The 17,810-nt window shown below is 35.1% G+C and overlaps 1 protein-coding gene and 1 non-coding gene across 2 annotated transcripts; both read right to left on the bottom strand.

The window, feature by feature from the left end:
• Positions 1-7,911: 7,911 nt before the first annotated feature.
• Positions 7,912-7,984, bottom strand: TRNAK-CUU (transfer RNA lysine (anticodon CUU)). Its single transcript has one exon. It is a non-coding gene; the product is annotated as a tRNA-Lys (tRNA).
• Positions 7,985-8,755: 771 nt separating this feature from the next.
• On the bottom strand, positions 8,756-11,883 carry LOC104085939 (methylsterol monooxygenase 1-1-like). Its single transcript, XM_009590060.4, has 5 exons — positions 11,351-11,883; positions 9,855-10,180; positions 9,633-9,780; positions 9,287-9,319; positions 8,756-9,023 (listed from the first exon to the last, which is right to left on the bottom strand). The coding sequence occupies exons 1-5, from the start codon at positions 11,678-11,680 to the stop codon at positions 8,955-8,957; spliced, it is 906 nt and encodes a 301-aa protein (XP_009588355.1). The 5' UTR covers positions 11,681-11,883; the 3' UTR covers positions 8,756-8,954.
• Between the last annotated feature and the right edge of the window lie 5,927 nt (positions 11,884-17,810).

Raw genomic sequence — 17,810 nt, 5'->3', positions numbered from 1 at the left:
GGAGTGATTCCCGCAAGTGCCCTCGTGCACTTCCCGTAGGATGTAATCGGTATCTCCCGGACCCAAGCATACTGCCAACGGTCCATCGAATATCCTTCAGTACAGTGTTCTGTCTGAAGCCAACGTGAATCGAGCAGCTTTAGTCCGTAGGGTCCTAGAATCTTTAGGGTCCGATGGGAGCTTTTCGCTCTTTAAGTATTCAATATACTTGTTTTTCCAATCCCAGGTTAAGCTTCTAGAATTTATCTCGGCGTGACCTTCTTCGATTACCGATCTCGAAAGTTGAACAACATTCCCTGAGCCCAAGTTATCTACCTCAACCGACGATCCCAAATTCGCAAGCGTATCGGCCTTATTATTCTGTTCTCGTGGAATATGCCGTAAAGTCCATTGTTTGAAATGGTGCAAAGTGACAAGCAGTTTGTCTAAATACCTTTGCATTCTACCTTCTCGAACTTCGAAGGTTTTGTTTACATGACTCACCACCAGTAAAGAGTCACAATTGGCTTCAATGACTTCTGCTCCCAAGTTTCTAGCTTGCTCGAGACCTGCAATCATGGCTTTATACTCGGCCTCGTTGTTAGTCAACCTGATAGTTTTAGTAGATTGCCTAATAGTGTTACCCGTGGGTGGTTTCAAAACTATGCCTAGCCCGGACCCTTTCACGTTCGAAGCCCCGTTCGTAAAAAGGATCCATACCCCCGATGATGTACCTGATTTCAACAGGAGTTCTTTTTCGACTTCAGGTACTAGGGTTGGCATGAAATCAGTCACGAAGTCTGCTAAAATTTGAGACTTGATGGTCGTACGGGGTTGATATTCGATATCGTACCCACTGAGTTCGACGCCCAATTTGGCCAGTCGGCCTAATAGCTCGGGTTTGTGCAAAATATTACGAAGCGGGTAAGTGGTTAATACGCATATGGGATGACACTGAAAGTATTGCCTTAACTTTCTAGAGGTGCTTATCAGTGCAAGTGACATTTTTTCTCGGAGCGGATATCTAGTCTCTGCTTCTCCTAAGGTTCGACTCATATAATAAACGGGGAATTGCGTACCTTGCTCTTCTCGAACTAGGACACCGCTTACGGCGATTTTCGATACTGCCAAGTACAAGCAAAGTTTTTCGTCTGTTTTTGGAGTGTGAAGTAGTGGTGGGCTTGATAGATATCGTTTTAGTTCCTTTAATGCTTGTTGGTACTCCGGGGTCCAAGCAAAATTGTTCTTCTTTTTGAGTAGAGAGAAAAATTAGTGACTTCGATCAGATGATCTCGAAATGAATCGGCCTAAGGCTGCAATCCGACCTGTTAGCCTTTGTACGGCTTTCATGTTGTCCACAACGACGATGTCTTCGATGGCCTTGATTTTATCGGGGTTAATCTCGATTCTCCGATTTGACACCATGAAGCCGAGGAACTTGCCCGAACCGACCCCAAAAGCATATTTTTCGGGGTTGAGCTTCATGTTGTATTTCCTCAAAATTTCGATTGTTTCCTGCAAATGGGTCAAATTGTCCTCTGCGCGTAGGGATTTAACTAGCATGTCATCAATATAAACTTCCATTGATTTTCCTATTTGTTCTTCGACTATTTTATTTACTAGGCGTTGGTAAGTAGCCCCTGCATTTTTTAGCCCGAAGGGCATCACATTATAACAATATGTTCCATATTTGGTGATAAATGAAGTCTTTTCCTGGTCCTCCGGGTTCATCTAGATTTGATTATATCCGGAATAGGCATCGAGAAAAGTGAGGATCTCGTGGCCGGCCGTGGCATCGATCATGCGATCGATGTTGGACAGCGGAAAGGAATCTTTGGGGCACGCTTTGTTCAAATCCTTCTAGTCCACACACATTCTAAGTTTGTTCCCTTTTTTAGGCACTACAACTACGTTGGCTAACCATTCGGGATATTTCACCTCCCGAATGGACCCTATCTTGAGAAGCTTGGTTACCTCGTCCTTTATGAATGCGTGCTTTCCCTCGGACTAGGGTATTCTCTTTTGCTTCACCGGTCTGAACCTAGGGTCCAAGTTTAGCTGATGCGTTGTTATGTCCGGTGGGATTCCTGTTATATCTTAATGGGACCAGGCAAAACAATAGATGTTATCGATAAGAAATTGAACAAGTTTCATCCTGAGTTCGGGGCTCAACCCCGTTCCCAAGTATACCTTTCGCTCGGGCCAGTGCTCGATTAGTGTGACTTGCTCTAGTTCCTCGATTGTTGATTTGGTGGCGTCGGAGTCATCGGGAATCATGAAAGATCGAGGGACCCTTTGATCATCATCATCTTCGATCTTCTGGTTATCTAGCTGGGTCAAAGCCGATGTCTGTGATTGCTATTTGGTGTCCCGTTCTCCTTCTGAGCCCGATCCCTTTATCAGCGAAGGCGAGGACATTGGTTTAGCTTCCTCGACGGCGAACATTTTCTTTGCCGCTGGTTGTTCTCCGTACACCATCTTGACACCTCTCGATGTCGGAAATTTGAGGGACTGGTGTAGGGTCGAAGGTACAACTCTTATGTTGTGGATCCATGGCCTTCCGAAAAGGGTGTTATATCTCATATCGCCTTTGATCACATGAAACTTTGTTTCCTGGAGGGTTCCGGCCACGTTTATTGGTAGGATTATCTCACCTTTGGTGGTTTCACATGCCATATTGAACCCGTTTAGAACCAGAGTTGCGGGTACGATCTGGTCCTGCAGGTCGAGCTGTTCTACGACCTTCAATCTGATGATGTTGGCCGAGCTGCCTGGATCGATTAACACACGCTTAATTTTAGTTTTATTCATGAGTACGGATATTACCAGTGCGTCGTTATGAGGTTGGATGACCCCTTCTGCATCTTCATCATCGAAGGACAAAGTCCCCATGGGTGCGTAATCTTAAGTCCGAGATCGTTTTTCTTTCACAATCGATGTTTTAGTGCGTTTAAGCACTGGTCCCTGAGGGGTATCGATGCCGCCGATGATCATGTAAATGACGTGCTGCGGTTCTTCTTGCTCGTTTTGCTTGCCGAAATTCCTGTTTTTAAAATGGTTCTTCGCCCTATCACTCAAAAATTCCCGAAGGTACCCTTTGTTAAATAAGCGGGCTATTTCCTCTCTTAGTTGCCTACAATCTTCCGTTCTGTGTCCATGGGTGCCATGATATTCGCACATTTGATTAGGATTTCTTTGGGCAGGATCGGTCTGCATGGGTCGAGGCCATTTAGTGTCCTTGATGCGTTCGATAGCCGACACGATAGCGGATGCACCAACGTTGAAGTTATATTCTGATAATCAAGGTGCTTCTATAGGATCGGCATATTTATTAAAGTCGCTCTTACTCATAAGTCCCCGAGAATTTTGCCCTTGATCAATCCTTCGATTGTTTCGAACTGGATTGTGTGCTGAACTGTTGTTCACCCGATCTGTGACGTACGGTTGATATCGGTCTTTGTTCGACCTTTGTTCTCTGTCGATCTCCTTTTGGTTTTTAGTAGCTGTCCTGTTCTGATGCACGGGTCCATACGGAGCTCCCAACTGATCATCCTCGACCCTAATTTTCGATTGGTATTGGTTGTGTACATCTGCCAAAGTTATTGCTAGATACTCGATCAAATTTTGTTTCAGCCGATGTGACGCTGTCGAACTAAACTCATTCAATCCTTGGGTGAAAGCTTGTACGGCCCAATCGTCTGTGAACGGTGGCAATTCCATGCGTTCCATTTGAAATCGGGATATGAACACCCTCAACATTTCATTACCCATTTTCTTTACTTTGAAGAGGTCTGATTTACTTGTTGCAACCTTTATGGCACCAGCATGTGCCTTTACGAACGAATCTGCTAACATGGCAAAAGAATCGATGGAATTTGGTGGTAAATTGTGATACCAGATCATCGCTCCCTTCGAGATGGTCTCCCCAAACTTTTCCAACAACACGAATTCGATCTCCTCGTCCTCCAAATCGTTACCTTTGATGGCACATGTGTAAGATGTGACATGTTCGTTAGGATCGATCGTACCGTTATATTTGGGAATTTCGGGCATACGGAATTTTTTGGGGATTGGTTTCGGTGCCGCACTTGAGGGAAAAGGCTTTTGTATGATTTTTTTCGAATCAAACCCTTTTATCATTGGTGGAGCCCCCGGGATATGATCGACCCTGACATTGTATGTTTCCACTCTCTTGTCATTGGCTTTGACTCATTTTGTGAGTTCCTCGAGCAATTTAGTAATTCCGGGAGTGGTCCCTGATTCTTGCCCGTTTGATTTCACTATGGCGGGCTCTGTTCTGGGGGTGATTTCTCGAAGTGGATTGGATTCCGGCCTGCTTTGTATGCGAGTTTGGCTCTGTAACTGAGCTATCGCTACTTGTTGGGCTTGTAGCATCTCGAAGATCATACGTAAGTTGGCCCCGATTTTCCTCGCGTTATGGGTGTCTCGGGCTACGGATCGAGTACTGCCCTGAATGCTTCTTTCCGGTTCGGAACGCTGATTCACCTCCAAAGCTATTTGTGAATTGACATCCAATGGTACTTCGGCTCGAATTTCGGGTACTACGATTCGAGCTTCGGTGCCATCGTTAAGTGGCCTTCCGGCCCCGGGTGCCAAGTTGTTGGTTTCATCTTGAAGGCCGGCTTCATGGTCGATAGGTAAAGCCATTGCTGATTTGAAGTTGCAAGCTGGCGTGCACTTTAGATTTATATCAAACGATCACTGTTACCCTTAGCCCCACGGTGGGCGCCAAACTGTTTATCGAAAAAATCGGATAACACTATATTTGTATATGATTCTAAGGATGTGCGATACAATTCGACATAAATCGTGTAGAAAAATAAAGATATGTGTATTCTTAACTATGAGAATCCAAATAGTGAGCAACAAGAATGAATAAGATAAAGTAAAACAAGCACAAAGGGATATCTTTCAATATAAGAAGTGATTTTTGGTTATAGTGTGTTTTTCTTTCTTGCCCCCATAGCTTATAAGGATCCCTCTTTTATAGTAGAGGGTCATTACAAAAAATAATAAAATAAAGCATATAGTGGAAGGCCCATGATGACTTGTCTCTTTCTCGATTCCTGCCAAAATTCTCTCTCTTGGTGCGGTTGTAACGGCTCTTGTCTGTGAGCTCGATACTGGCTCGAACTCGTTACTGGGTCGGGGCCTTCGGTCTTGGCTCGAGTTCGACCTTAGAGATGGACGTCGCACATTTTCGACCTCGTAGCAGTGTCTTGCGGATCGATTCGGTCACAGGCTCGATAAGGTTTCCGAGCCGACTCCTCGAGCGACCTTCGGACTCGAGGCTTGTTAGTACTGACTTCGGAGCTCACTCCCAAAATCTCATTCCGACTTTTTAACACTTGAACTCGATCGAACGTAGGAAGACCGAAATTTATTTCGACCGTATACAATATAGAAGTTGTATTGACATGTAATTTGTAAATTTGGATCTAAGTTGCATGAAAACTATTCTTTGGATAAAGAATAAAGTGTACAAGGAATTACAAACATATTGTTCGGATAATTCTATCTGGCTTGGATAACCTTTGTGGAGTAGCGTTATCTACTTTCATAACAAGCACTAATGTTTTTTATAAGGCTCTTGAAAGATTAACGGCTTTTTGGGGGAGACTTGAAGACATGAAGTTCCTCTCGAATATATTAAAATCTCCCATCACTATCATTGTCCAATAACGGTTTTAAATCTATGACATGAGTTGGGTCTCCATAAACTCTAGTAGAAATGGCGTGGTATAGTCACTTTTTTAAGTGGTATTTACTTTTTAGCGAGTGTTTTTAATGTTGAGCAAAAATAGCCACTACTCTATCAAATTGATACGAAAAGTCTACCCTTTCTTCATGAGTAATGTATAAATATTAAGGATATGGTATCCTTAACTTCATGAGTGATGTGTAAAATATTAAGGACACTATGTCCTTAACATTTACATTGCACACATGAAGTTAAGGACACCATGTCCTTAACATTTACAATGCACATATGAAGTTAAGGACATTATGTCCTATAGTTTAACAACAGAAGTTGCAAATATAAGTTAATGATATTATGTCCTTAACATTTACATTGCACACGTGAAGTTAAGGACACCATGTCCTTAATATTTACACTGCACATATGAAGTTAATGACACCATGTCCTTAATATTTACATTGCACATATGAAGTTAAGGACGTGGTGTCCTAAAGTTTAACAACATAAGTTGCAAATACAAGTTAATGATATTATGTCCTTAAAATTTACATTGCACACATGAAGTTAAGGACACCATGTTCTTAACATTTACACTGCACATATGAAGTTAAGGACATCATGTCCTTAATATTTATACATCACTTATGAAGTTAAGGACACCATGTCCTTAACATTTACACTATACATATGAAGTTAAGGACATGATGTCCTAAAGTTTAACAACAGAAGTTACAAATACAAGTTAATGATATTATGTCCTTAACATTTTTACATTACACACATGAAGTTAAGGACACCATATCCTTAACATTTACATTGCACATATGAAGTTAAGGACATGATGTCCTAAAGTTTATCAGCAGAAGGTGCAAATATAGGACACTTTGTCCTTAATATTTACACATCACTCATGAAGTTAAGGACACTATGTCCTTAATATTTACAATGAACACATGAAGTTAAGGACACCACATCCTTAATATTTACACTGCACATATAAAGTTAAGGACATGATATCCTAAAGTTTAACAACAGGAGGTGCAAATACAAGTTAAGGACATTATGTCTTTAACATTTATATTGCATACATGAAGTTAAGGACACCATGTCCTTAACATTTACACTATACATATGAAGTTAAGGATATGGTATCCTAAAGTTTAACAACAGAAGTTGCAAAAACAAGTTAATGATATTATGTCTTTAACATTTACATTGCACACATGAAGTTAAAGACACCATGCCCTTAACATTTACACTACACATATAAAGTTAAGGACATGATGTCCTAAAGTTTAGCAGCAGAAGGTGCAAATACAGGATACTTTGACCCAAATATTTACACAACATTCATGAAGTTAAGGACACCATATCCTTAATATTTACACAATATCTATGTCTAGTACAGGGGTATTTTTATCCGGCGGATAAAAATTTATTAAGCACTAACTAAAGAGTAAATACATTTAAAACAGTGGCTAAAAAGTAAAGACATCTCTAATCAGTGGCTATATGTGCACTTCCCCCACAGAGGTTATACAAGCCAGATAGAATTATCCGCACTATATGTTTGTAATTCCTTGTACACTTTATTCTTTATCCAAAGAATAGTTTTCATGCAACTTAGATCCAAACTTACCTATTACATGTCAATACAATTTCTATATAGTGTCAAGGTAAACAAAATTTTACATTATCAAGTTATTTAAAGATACATATTGTCCATAATAAGAGAGATTAATAACATAAAAATGGAGATAAATAACCTGCTACGACACGTCAAATATATAAGGAGGAATTCGGGAAATAGAGAAGAGGATAACATGGTGAGAAATTAAACCCTCACCAACAAAATGAACGTTCACAAACTAAACTATTATAATTTAAAATACCAAAGGAAAAAAGCATAGTTCCGTCCTTATAGTAGCTAGGGATGGAGTGAAGGGAGGAAGAAAGCCTTATAAATATAAACAATCGATACGGATAAGTTTTTGCCCAAATAAAAGTAGCGGATGCATATTTAATAACTAATTGGTGTCTTTAATGACCAATTCTTTTTTCCGTCAATCACATCAGTGAAAGAATTGCCATTGAGAAAAAATTGTAATTGTAATCTAGCAAATTTCGAGATAAAACCATATTGCCTCTTGACTTTTTAACCAAAAAAAACTCTATCCTTAGTTGATCAAAAAAGGATAAAAGAAATCAATCGCCCACCGTGGGGCTCGAACCCACGACCACAAGGTTAAGAGCTTTGCGCTCTACCAACTGAGCTAGACGGGCTTCTTGGTTTGTTCTGGTAAATAGTTTATTAATAACCATTCCTATCTCAACAGTGCACAATCCCAAATTCTGGCTCAGTTGAACCTTTTTGCTATTTGGAAGAAGAAGAGAAAAAACTCTTTTGCTGTTTTCTTGTAAAATATGAATAAAATATATGCTAAAACAAAAGTGATAAATGCAACTATCGTCTTGAAGTCATATTTAGCCTTTTAGTCTTTCAATTTCAATCCTTAAGAGAATGAGAGGTTTTTCTCTTTTTTCTTTAAAAAACAAATGGTGTATATCTCAATCTTTCACGTCTTGTCTTATACTATATGATTAGCTAGCATAGTACCCGAGTAGGGCATTTTACTTTTACATGTGAAATGTACTAATGATTCAATATATGAATAAATTATAGTCAATTAGTGCAACGTTAAGTATACTTGCATCGTAAAAATGTAAAAGAACAATATAAAGTATAGTTTAATATCGTTGCAAAAGATGATCATAAAAAAATTATTTTTTGTTTAGATAAGTCCATAATATAAATTTTAAAGAAAAAAAAATAATATTAAAAAGTAAAAAAAAAAAAAAAAAGGACAAAAGTTGATAATTTAGAGGATAAAATAGGTACTATTTTGTAGCGAAAAATTTGAGAAATCTAGTGGAATGATTTTCTGAGTGCAATATGCATAGTTAAGTGACTTTTTCGTTACAAACGAAAGAAAAATGGCTTCAGTAGATAATTTCGAATAGTTTAGTGATCATTGGAGTAATGGACTCTAGAACTAACCATAGAACTACAACTTTTACTTAATTAAGCTTACATAAAAAACACAGACTATGCAAGCACTTAGCAGTGCCTGATAGAGGAGCACATTCACACTTAATCCAACATATTACGTACTAAAACAAACTTGTCCCAAAATAGAAAGAGAAATGGAGTACACATGAAAAAAGGCAGAGTTTCAAAAAGTTATTTCATTATTTATTCAGATTTGAAGGGAGTTGTAGATCCATTAACATTGTCTTCCATGCTTCTCAACTTCTCTCTTCTCTGTCATATTCACAAAACACAAAGTTAGAGAACAAAACATGCTTTCTTTCTACTCTTTAATTTCTACCTTACGAAAAGAGGAACAGAACAATTTACGATATTTGTATCCAGAAAAATTAAATTGAAAAACTAAAATTCAGGACGCATCGGCTAAATCTTTCTTTTTAAACAATAGCCGCTTCCTGATGTCATTTCTACCTGGATAGCTCCTAGTATAACCTTCTTTTGTAGAAAAGTAAAATAAAGAATATTTTTGTTGATACCTTTTCGAAGACTTCCTTCTGGTACCGGTACCCCTGGAAAGTAGAAGTTGTAGGAGAGGGTCAAACATTAATTAAATCAAAATAAAGTCTATAATAAATAGTATATAAATTCTAAACCATCGCAATCCAAAAACAAAAACCTCAATATTTTATTCCTTTTTTTTATCTTTTGTGTTTTGAGATAAGCTACAGAAATAAAAAAGAAAAGGAAATTGTTTTACATGTCAATTTCGTTAACATATGTGGTCTTTTTCCAATACATTTTGTATTTTTATTAGGAAATCATTTTGTCTACTGAAATTTCATTTGTGTATATAAAGTTAATAGTGGACTGACTCTAACTTACCTTGTCGGTTCCATATATGTAATCACAGTAAGTGAAGACTGAAGCAAAGTTGCTGTGACAACTTTCCCCAACAAAATGGTGATAGTCATGATATATTGCTCCCCCATAAAATGGTATATATTTTGAAGGACTCCATGGAAATTCATAGCTGCATAATTAAATTATATATTAAAAAATAATTTTAGACGAAAAAAAGTAAAGAGGAAGTAAGAATATATGTACCCGCTATGAGTTTCAATGGCTTCAATTTGCCTCAAAACGAACCAAAGCCAAAAGGTAAACATGTGACAAGGGACCATAAGTGGGCCAAGGAAAGAAGCGAAGCCCAAGATAATAATCTCAGCCCAATGAGCATAAGGTGCTGCAAAACCAATTGGGGCCACATATTCATGATGTACTCTGTGTATTTTGTCATAACCCCATTTATAATGATGGAGCATTCTGTGAAGCCAATAGTTTGCATAGTCTTCAACTAAGAAATACACCACTAATTGCCAAAACACTTCTGATGCACATGGCAGGGGCAAACTTGTCCTTATTCCAACCCACTGCACAAAAATCAATAATCAAAAATATAATATTATTCTATCTTTCTTGACCTTTTCTTCCCTTGTTTTGCAACATAATAGCATCAATTTTTGGGCTGCATTTAAGCTTTATTTAATTTACCAACATATCATCTACTCCCTCCCCTCCATAATATTTAATTTTTTTCAGATATATATCAAGAAGAAATTAATTTCTTTGGAGTAAAGAGTATGAGAATATTTGTTATATTTTTAATGAACAAATTAATATTAATATGATCAACTTTATTATTAATTAATGTTAAGATATAAATTTTTTAATATGTATGAAAAAATAGCCAAAAAATCAATTAAACTGGATCAGAGGGAATTGGGAGAGGGAGGAAAAAACAAATGTCAAAATCTCAACACAATCGCTTTAGAGTTGATTGAGTGTTTGTTAATCCCTTGACTTAAACTTTAATCAAGAAATCGAAACTTTCAGTATAAATTACTGAAAACTCGTCTGTAATTCAACGATGTACACGTCACTGTCTGTAAACGTTTTTTTGATGCCTTAATATTTATAAGAGCTTCAAATTAATACTTTCAAAGTATATTATATACATGTATAAATGAAATTAAGGAAATGCTTCAGAATTTTCTATTGTTAGTTTTAAACCTAACTCATACATGCAAGGTAATATTGGCAGTTTTCTACATGTAATATATGTAAGAATTTCACATCATTTGCATCAAAAGGAGAATCCTACTAACTTTTTTAATTAAAAAAAAAAGGTGAAATGCTCTTGTCATTTCAAAATGTCTTTTAGGATGAATAGGAGAGGGAAAGAGAGAGAGACATACTAACAAATTCAACAAAATTCACATACAGAAACATAAATTAATTTACGTGTTTCCTTAACTAAGCTTAATCTTAATTCTTAATATATATGAGTCCCCCTCCTCCTCACCTTTTGACTAACTACTTTAAAATACTTAGAAATTGTATGAAACAAAAGTATTTGTTCGTGCAATACATGCAAACAATTTAACTGATACACATCGATAGTGTAAATATTTTTAGCTTAATATATGACAAGTTATTTACTTATGGTTTATTTTACACAGTTATCTATTGTTACCTAAGAAAATTTACAGCGTCAATATATATACAGAAAAAGAAGTTATATAGGGTGCGCGAATACACACCTGAATGATAGGGTAAGAGAAGAACTGTAGTGGACTGACAGCAAATACAAAAGTGGTAAGGACTTTTCTGTAGCATTCCATCATTTCAGATAAAGAAAATCTGATCTTGGGTTGAATCTTGTAAATTTCCAACTTCTTGGACCTTAGTAGCTCAATAATCACCATAGGCAAAGGGACCAATGTGTAAAAAATTATCAAGAAAATTGTGTTGTGACAATAAAGATACAAATCTGATTTATCAGCTGTGTATTTGAACCACAATGTCTCTGCAAATGTCAAGTTCCTCCCCAGAGACATCTCTGCCTCTTGAATGCTTTCAAATGGCAACATTTTTGAAATGTGATTGATTAATGTATTTCAACAATATTGGCTCATATGCTTAATTCTTTTTTTTTTTTTGAAAATCTTGTTTTCTCTCTCTATATATTTGGAATATATATAGAGAGAGAGGGGAGAAGATGAAAAGAAAAGTTTGCAGATAGGAGTTACAAGATTTAATTTATAGGAAAAAAGAAGGAAATGATGAAGATGGTACTACAGGAGAAAGGAAAGTGGAGGACTTTAAAATTTATAGGAAAGTAGTGGTGAAGAGAATTCTTAGGACTATCATTAGGTGTACTATAAATGTGGATTGGCCATTGTCCCTTTTTGCTTAGGATCCATACTTTTTATATTCTACTTTAATTTGTTTTCACTTTTCCTTGCTTGTATTAGTCCATTACTCCATTATTAGATGTTGTAAATATTGATATACGGATTTTATGGGGATAAATAATTGTACATGAATTATTTTGTTGAAATTTTCTAATATGATAATATTTATTTGTGAATAGTACTTTTATTTGCATATTGTGAATATATTTTCTTATTTTATGTTTTATTTCGTATGAAATAATACATAGATTTTATTATAAGTTATATAAATTAATTAATAGTAATATAAAATTTGATTTGTGAATAAGTTATATAGGGATTATAATGGGAGAATTATAAAGTTCATTCACTGTATTTGTACTTATTACAATGACTTTTGCATATTGTATGTAGATGTATTCATAAGTATTCAAAAGTGCCTTCACTATTTTGTACTTATTACAATGACTTTTGCATGTTGTATGTAGATATATTTATATGTATTCAAAATTTTCATCACTGATTTGTGCTTACTCTAGTGTCTTTTGCATATTGTATTTAGATGTATTTAGATGTATTCAAAAGTTCATTCACTGATTTGTACTTATTACAGTGCCTTTTACATATTGTATTTAGATGTATTTAAAAGTTCATTCCACAGCTTTTTTAAATACACTATTTGTTCTGGTTTTAGTTATGTATTTCGACTAAGTATTTTCATGTGTATTCTCAAGCCAACTGTATTTTGTTGTATTTACAACAACAGTCATTGCCATAACTCTCAATTTTTTTGTGGTAATTATCAATACATTATGTTTGCAAAACATGAATGAGTTATGTATAGCAAAAGATTTATGAAATCTTTTGTAATTCTTGTTGTATGCAGGAAATAAAACTATTTGTGAAACACTCGCATATTTTATCACCGCAAATCAGTTCATATACTAACACAAATATAGTCTTCGACCTCAAAGAAAAACTTACTACAGAGCAGTACAAAATATTTGGTACTATTTAATTTGGAAGTTTTCTTGATATGAAGCGTTGTGAGGTCCAACATCAATTGTTCAGGTGCTTCATGGTTCTGCAGTTGGAAGAAAGTCATGATGATTCATTTTCAATATACGTCAATGGTACAACATTATCATTTTCAATCAGGGAGTTTACGCTTGTCACTGGTCTCAATTGTGTTGGTGACCCTGATGATTTTCAGTTTAACACAAAGGTGCCTAACAAGATTGTTGATACATATTTTGCGGTACAAAGAATGTCAAGAAGAAAGATTTGTTAAAATACTTTGATGGCAAGAATTGGGGTCATGACAATGATGGGGATGCCATCAAGATAGATGTGTTGTATTTCATACACACATTTATATTTTCCTCCGAGAAGAACAGCACAACAATCCCAGGACTATATTTTAACTTGGTCGAGAGTGAGAGATATTCTGATTATCCATGGAGTAAGGATGCATTCCAATACCTTATTAAATCTATTAGCAAGAAGATGGATTCTCAAAAGAAGTACTATAGGATAGCTGGGATGCCTCTCGCTATGCAAGTGTGGTTTTATGAGTGATGTTCAAAGGTTGACCCCAAAATTGCACTGCGAGTTGATAACCGGATACCCAGAATACTCAATTGGAAATTCACTATCAACCAACCAACTTATGCTTATATGATAAACAACATGTTCAATGACCAGGGAAACATGGTAATTTACTATTCGTTAAGTGGCTGTTTTTTTTTAAGAATATATTTCTGTTAGTGAAATCATTTGTTGAAATTTTCATTAAAATATAGTTCAATGCATCATACATCAATGTCCCTATTTCAAAATTAGGTCAAATACTGTACAATACATAATACATTGTTAGAATTAAATATTAAATACAGTTGCATACAACCTACATCTTATTTTCCTATTTTCCAAATTAACTGGAATACATTAGAATACAGAAAATAGTTTACAGATACATATTTAATTCAATGAGTATAATTTTGTAATCATATAGCAAAGGTCGTTCACTTTGAGTGTATTTCTATTTTCAGATTGTTTACAATGACATTCAACCAAGCGATATAGAGCTTGATGTTATTCAGATTTCTCCAGAAGGCGTTGATGTAGAGAACAATCCTACTTATTCAGATAAGAATGAAGATGATTCGGATGACTTTAGTCCTACACCGCCTCTTCAGCCTAAGAAGAAACATGATGCAAGTGTTGGTCCATCTTCATCACCGCCTCACAAAAAGCGCAAACAGAAGATTGTAGATCCCTCAAATGCAGAGAGTCCAATTCCACATGTGTCGTCAATACCTCAATCCAAGATTCCTCCTGCTGGCATATCTGAAATCAAAGAAATTGTATTGCATGTTAAGAAGCCAGCAGATTATAAATCAGGTGATTTATCTTCTTTGAGAAAGGATCTAAATTCATCCAAGGATTATGTGAGTATTGTTAAAACATATTCAACTTTACAGTTTATGTATTAACTTTCATATAGTTTTCTAACACCTCTCTAATTATTTGTGTATTGATTAGGTGATGGGCGAGTTCACTTCTCTACGAACATTGATCAATGAAAATTTTAAAAAGCTTTCTGACCAGATTAAAGCCAATCAGAATACAGAAAGGGTATACCAAAGAAAGAAATATACCGGGAGACATGATGATGGTATTCAAATGCTATCTGATGCCAACTTGCAAGATAATCCCAAATGCCAAACACATAGTGATATAGCTGTTGGCGAGAATTCAGAAGTTAATATTTTTTAACCTCTTTAGTATATGTTTATATAACTATATACAGAATATATATTGTAATTTAGTTTCTGCTATTATTCAGTTTAATCATCTATACAATAACATACACATTACAGAATACAAGTATATACATGTGACATCAGTTATACATATGTATTCATGATTATCTAAATACAGATTTTAAAACATCTTTTATTATTCCTCAGTTTACTCATGTATACTGTAACATACATATTACAGAATACACTTATATACATGTGAATTCAGTTTTACATTTGTTTTTACGGTTTTCTAAATACATTTTCTATAACAACCTTCACTATTCTTTTAATTGAACCATGTATGCATCAACATACATGGTTCATAATACACTCATATACATATATATACATTAATAGAATACACATCTGAAAAACATGTGCTATATTAATATATTCTATTGGTTATTTTATTAGGCCATGCAAAGGAAGCTGAACACCGACATTCATGACGATCAATACCCACATGCTATTTCAACTGAAGACGCGTTAAATGCATCTACAGAGGTTAATCCTGTTTGTGGTAAAGTAAGAATGGAGGGGAATACTAAGTCTGAGGTGTCGTGTACCATACCACCTATATCTGACGAGGGTGTATCCAGAAAAGTACATGTATCACAATTTGAGTTGGCGGATAAGTTTCTTCCAAGTCAAATTTCAGAAACTAGAATTGTGATACATCATGCAGCAAAAAATGTTGATTCAACCCCTTTACCCTCCCATAGGAATCGGCGTTCAAGTCGATGATATTCTTCGCCTAACGAGTCAAACTTCGACTCCGCTGGTTAGTAAATTATTAAACAAAAACTATGTATTATAAAGTTATGGTCTATTTCCCCATGATATCTATAATTAAATGTCTTTATTAATGACTTCAATGAACAATAGGTACCTCAGTAAAGTTGACTCTCATATTTGACAAAAAACACCCCTTTGAAGATGATTTAATATCGGGGCCACATCCTACATTAGTCATTCAGGAATACGAGAAATGGGTTCGTGATGGTCTTCTTGCTAAACATGATCAAAAGTAAGTTTTTTTCCCGATATGTATAATATGCATTTATCAATTAGAAAGTGGATATAATATTTTTTCCAATTCATTGTAGAAATGATATGGAAGACCATTACAAGAAAAATAAGTCAACACTGCCTAAACCGTTGGATTTTGGAGTTGATCAAGTCACTTAAAAAAATTGATTTTACCTTCTCTCATTTGACGGTAAACTATGGAATGACAATGTAAGATATAACCCTTCTAACTTCAGTTTAATTCATTTTTTTCTGTTTGGTTTGTCTAATTGCATATTTCACAAATTTGCTAGTGACAAAAATTATGTATTCATTTGTATTTACATTGTTGATGTGGTATGTAGACAGATGTATTCTATATTAACAGAAATACAGTTAAATATTGTATTCACCGTTCCTGGGACAGTTTTATCTGCTGTTGGTTTAATTCAATGGGTTCTGTGTATTCATATTTATATTTGTTTCACTGTTTTCTCTAGAAATTTGTTAAAAGCAGTATGCATTCTTCATTAGTTTCTTAACTGTACGACTAATATAGAACAATATTTTAGTTATGAGTATGTATTTAACTGTATGCAGTATTAAATACTCAAATGTATTCAGCAGTATGTATCTAACTGTACACACTATATTCAATTTGTTTTCAACAGTACTGGCTTCTATATTCAGTTTCTTCAATATACAATACATGTATATATAAAGTTTCTTCAATGAAGTTTGTTTTCTTTAATTTTATTCAATGTACTAATGCTATGTATTCAATTTTATATATAGCATATTGATGTCATATTTTACTACCTGAGAAAGAAGGGCAAGTACAACCAAACCACCAACTTCAAGTATACAACTATTGATTGTATATTCAAGACAAGAATTGCTGAAATCTTCGACAGGTATGCTGATACAGATAGTAATACAAATGTAGCCAAAGAAGAGGATGTGGTATGTGAGTATATAAGGGGCTACCGATTGCTAGCTAATGTACCATGACATACTGTTGACAATGTCTTGATACCAGTCAACTTGAAGGACAAATTTCATTGGATATTGGCAGTTGTCTCATTCAAGGAGAGATGTATCAAAGTATATGACTCATACAGATCAGCAGGTCATGATGTCTATGTGGGTTCTGAGATAGATAAGCTTTCTAAGCTTGTACCTCTGTATCTATCGATCAGTGATTTTTACAAAGATAAGCAAGGCATAGATTGGTCTCATGACTCAGCATACAGTGACAAGGCACAAACTGATCCCTTTGATGTTGTTTTCATTTCAAATCTTCTGCAACAAAAATCTGGGAGCATGTATGTATTCAATCCTCTTGCTTGTATCATTTATAAATCTAATAATCTGAATTATTTTTAATTATTTCAATCTACATTTTCAGGGATTGTGGGTTGCATGTCGCGGCATACGCAGAGTAGCTCAGCAATTTTGGTTTGGTTCTACAAATAACATTTGATGCCAATTTACTCTGTCAAATATATGGTGCCCTCCTTTGGGACTATGCTATGCGGAAGATAGACGATGATGCTATAAGCGAGAACGAAGCACCCTCAAAGATTGTTAGGCAAATCACAGATTTAGATACTTATGTGAAGATAGTTTTAGAATAGTTTTCGGTGAATATAGTTTTGGAAGATAGTTTTATGTGAATACAGTTTTTTGAATATTATTTTGGTAAAGATGGTGTTTTGTTAAGAAAAACTCATATTTTTACTTTATTCACTGTATCCATGGTGTTTATTCAGTTGTTTATTATTTCAAATATTCATGTTGTTTTAATGTTTTGTGCAGCAATTAATATTCAGCAGTTTGTATTCTTATGTATTCATCAGATGTATATATACAATATGCATTCATCAGTTTACTAAAAATAATCCTTTAGCATATTGTATTCATACGTATATATATATATATATATATATATATATATATATATATATATATATATATATATATATATATATATATATATATATATATATATA

The sequence above is a fragment of the Nicotiana tomentosiformis genome, chromosome 1 (genome assembly GCF_000390325.3).
Source record: "Nicotiana tomentosiformis chromosome 1, ASM39032v3, whole genome shotgun sequence".
NCBI lineage: Eukaryota > Viridiplantae > Streptophyta > Magnoliopsida > Solanales > Solanaceae > Nicotiana > Nicotiana tomentosiformis.
This window is presented reverse-complemented; position numbering and strand designations above follow the sequence as displayed.

Coding starts and splice junctions, on each gene's coding strand:
- LOC104085939 (XM_009590060.4), bottom strand. CDS start 11,680: ATGTTGCCATTTGAAAGCATTCAAGAGGCAGAGATGTCTCTGGGGAGG. Junction 9,781..9,854: donor GCCATTGAAACTCATAGCGG/GTACATATATTC, acceptor TTAATTATGCAG/CTATGAATTTCCATGGAGTC. Junction 9,024..9,286: donor AGAAGGAAGTCTTCGAAAAG/GTATCAACAAAA, acceptor TGAATATGACAG/AGAAGAGAGAAGTTGAGAAG.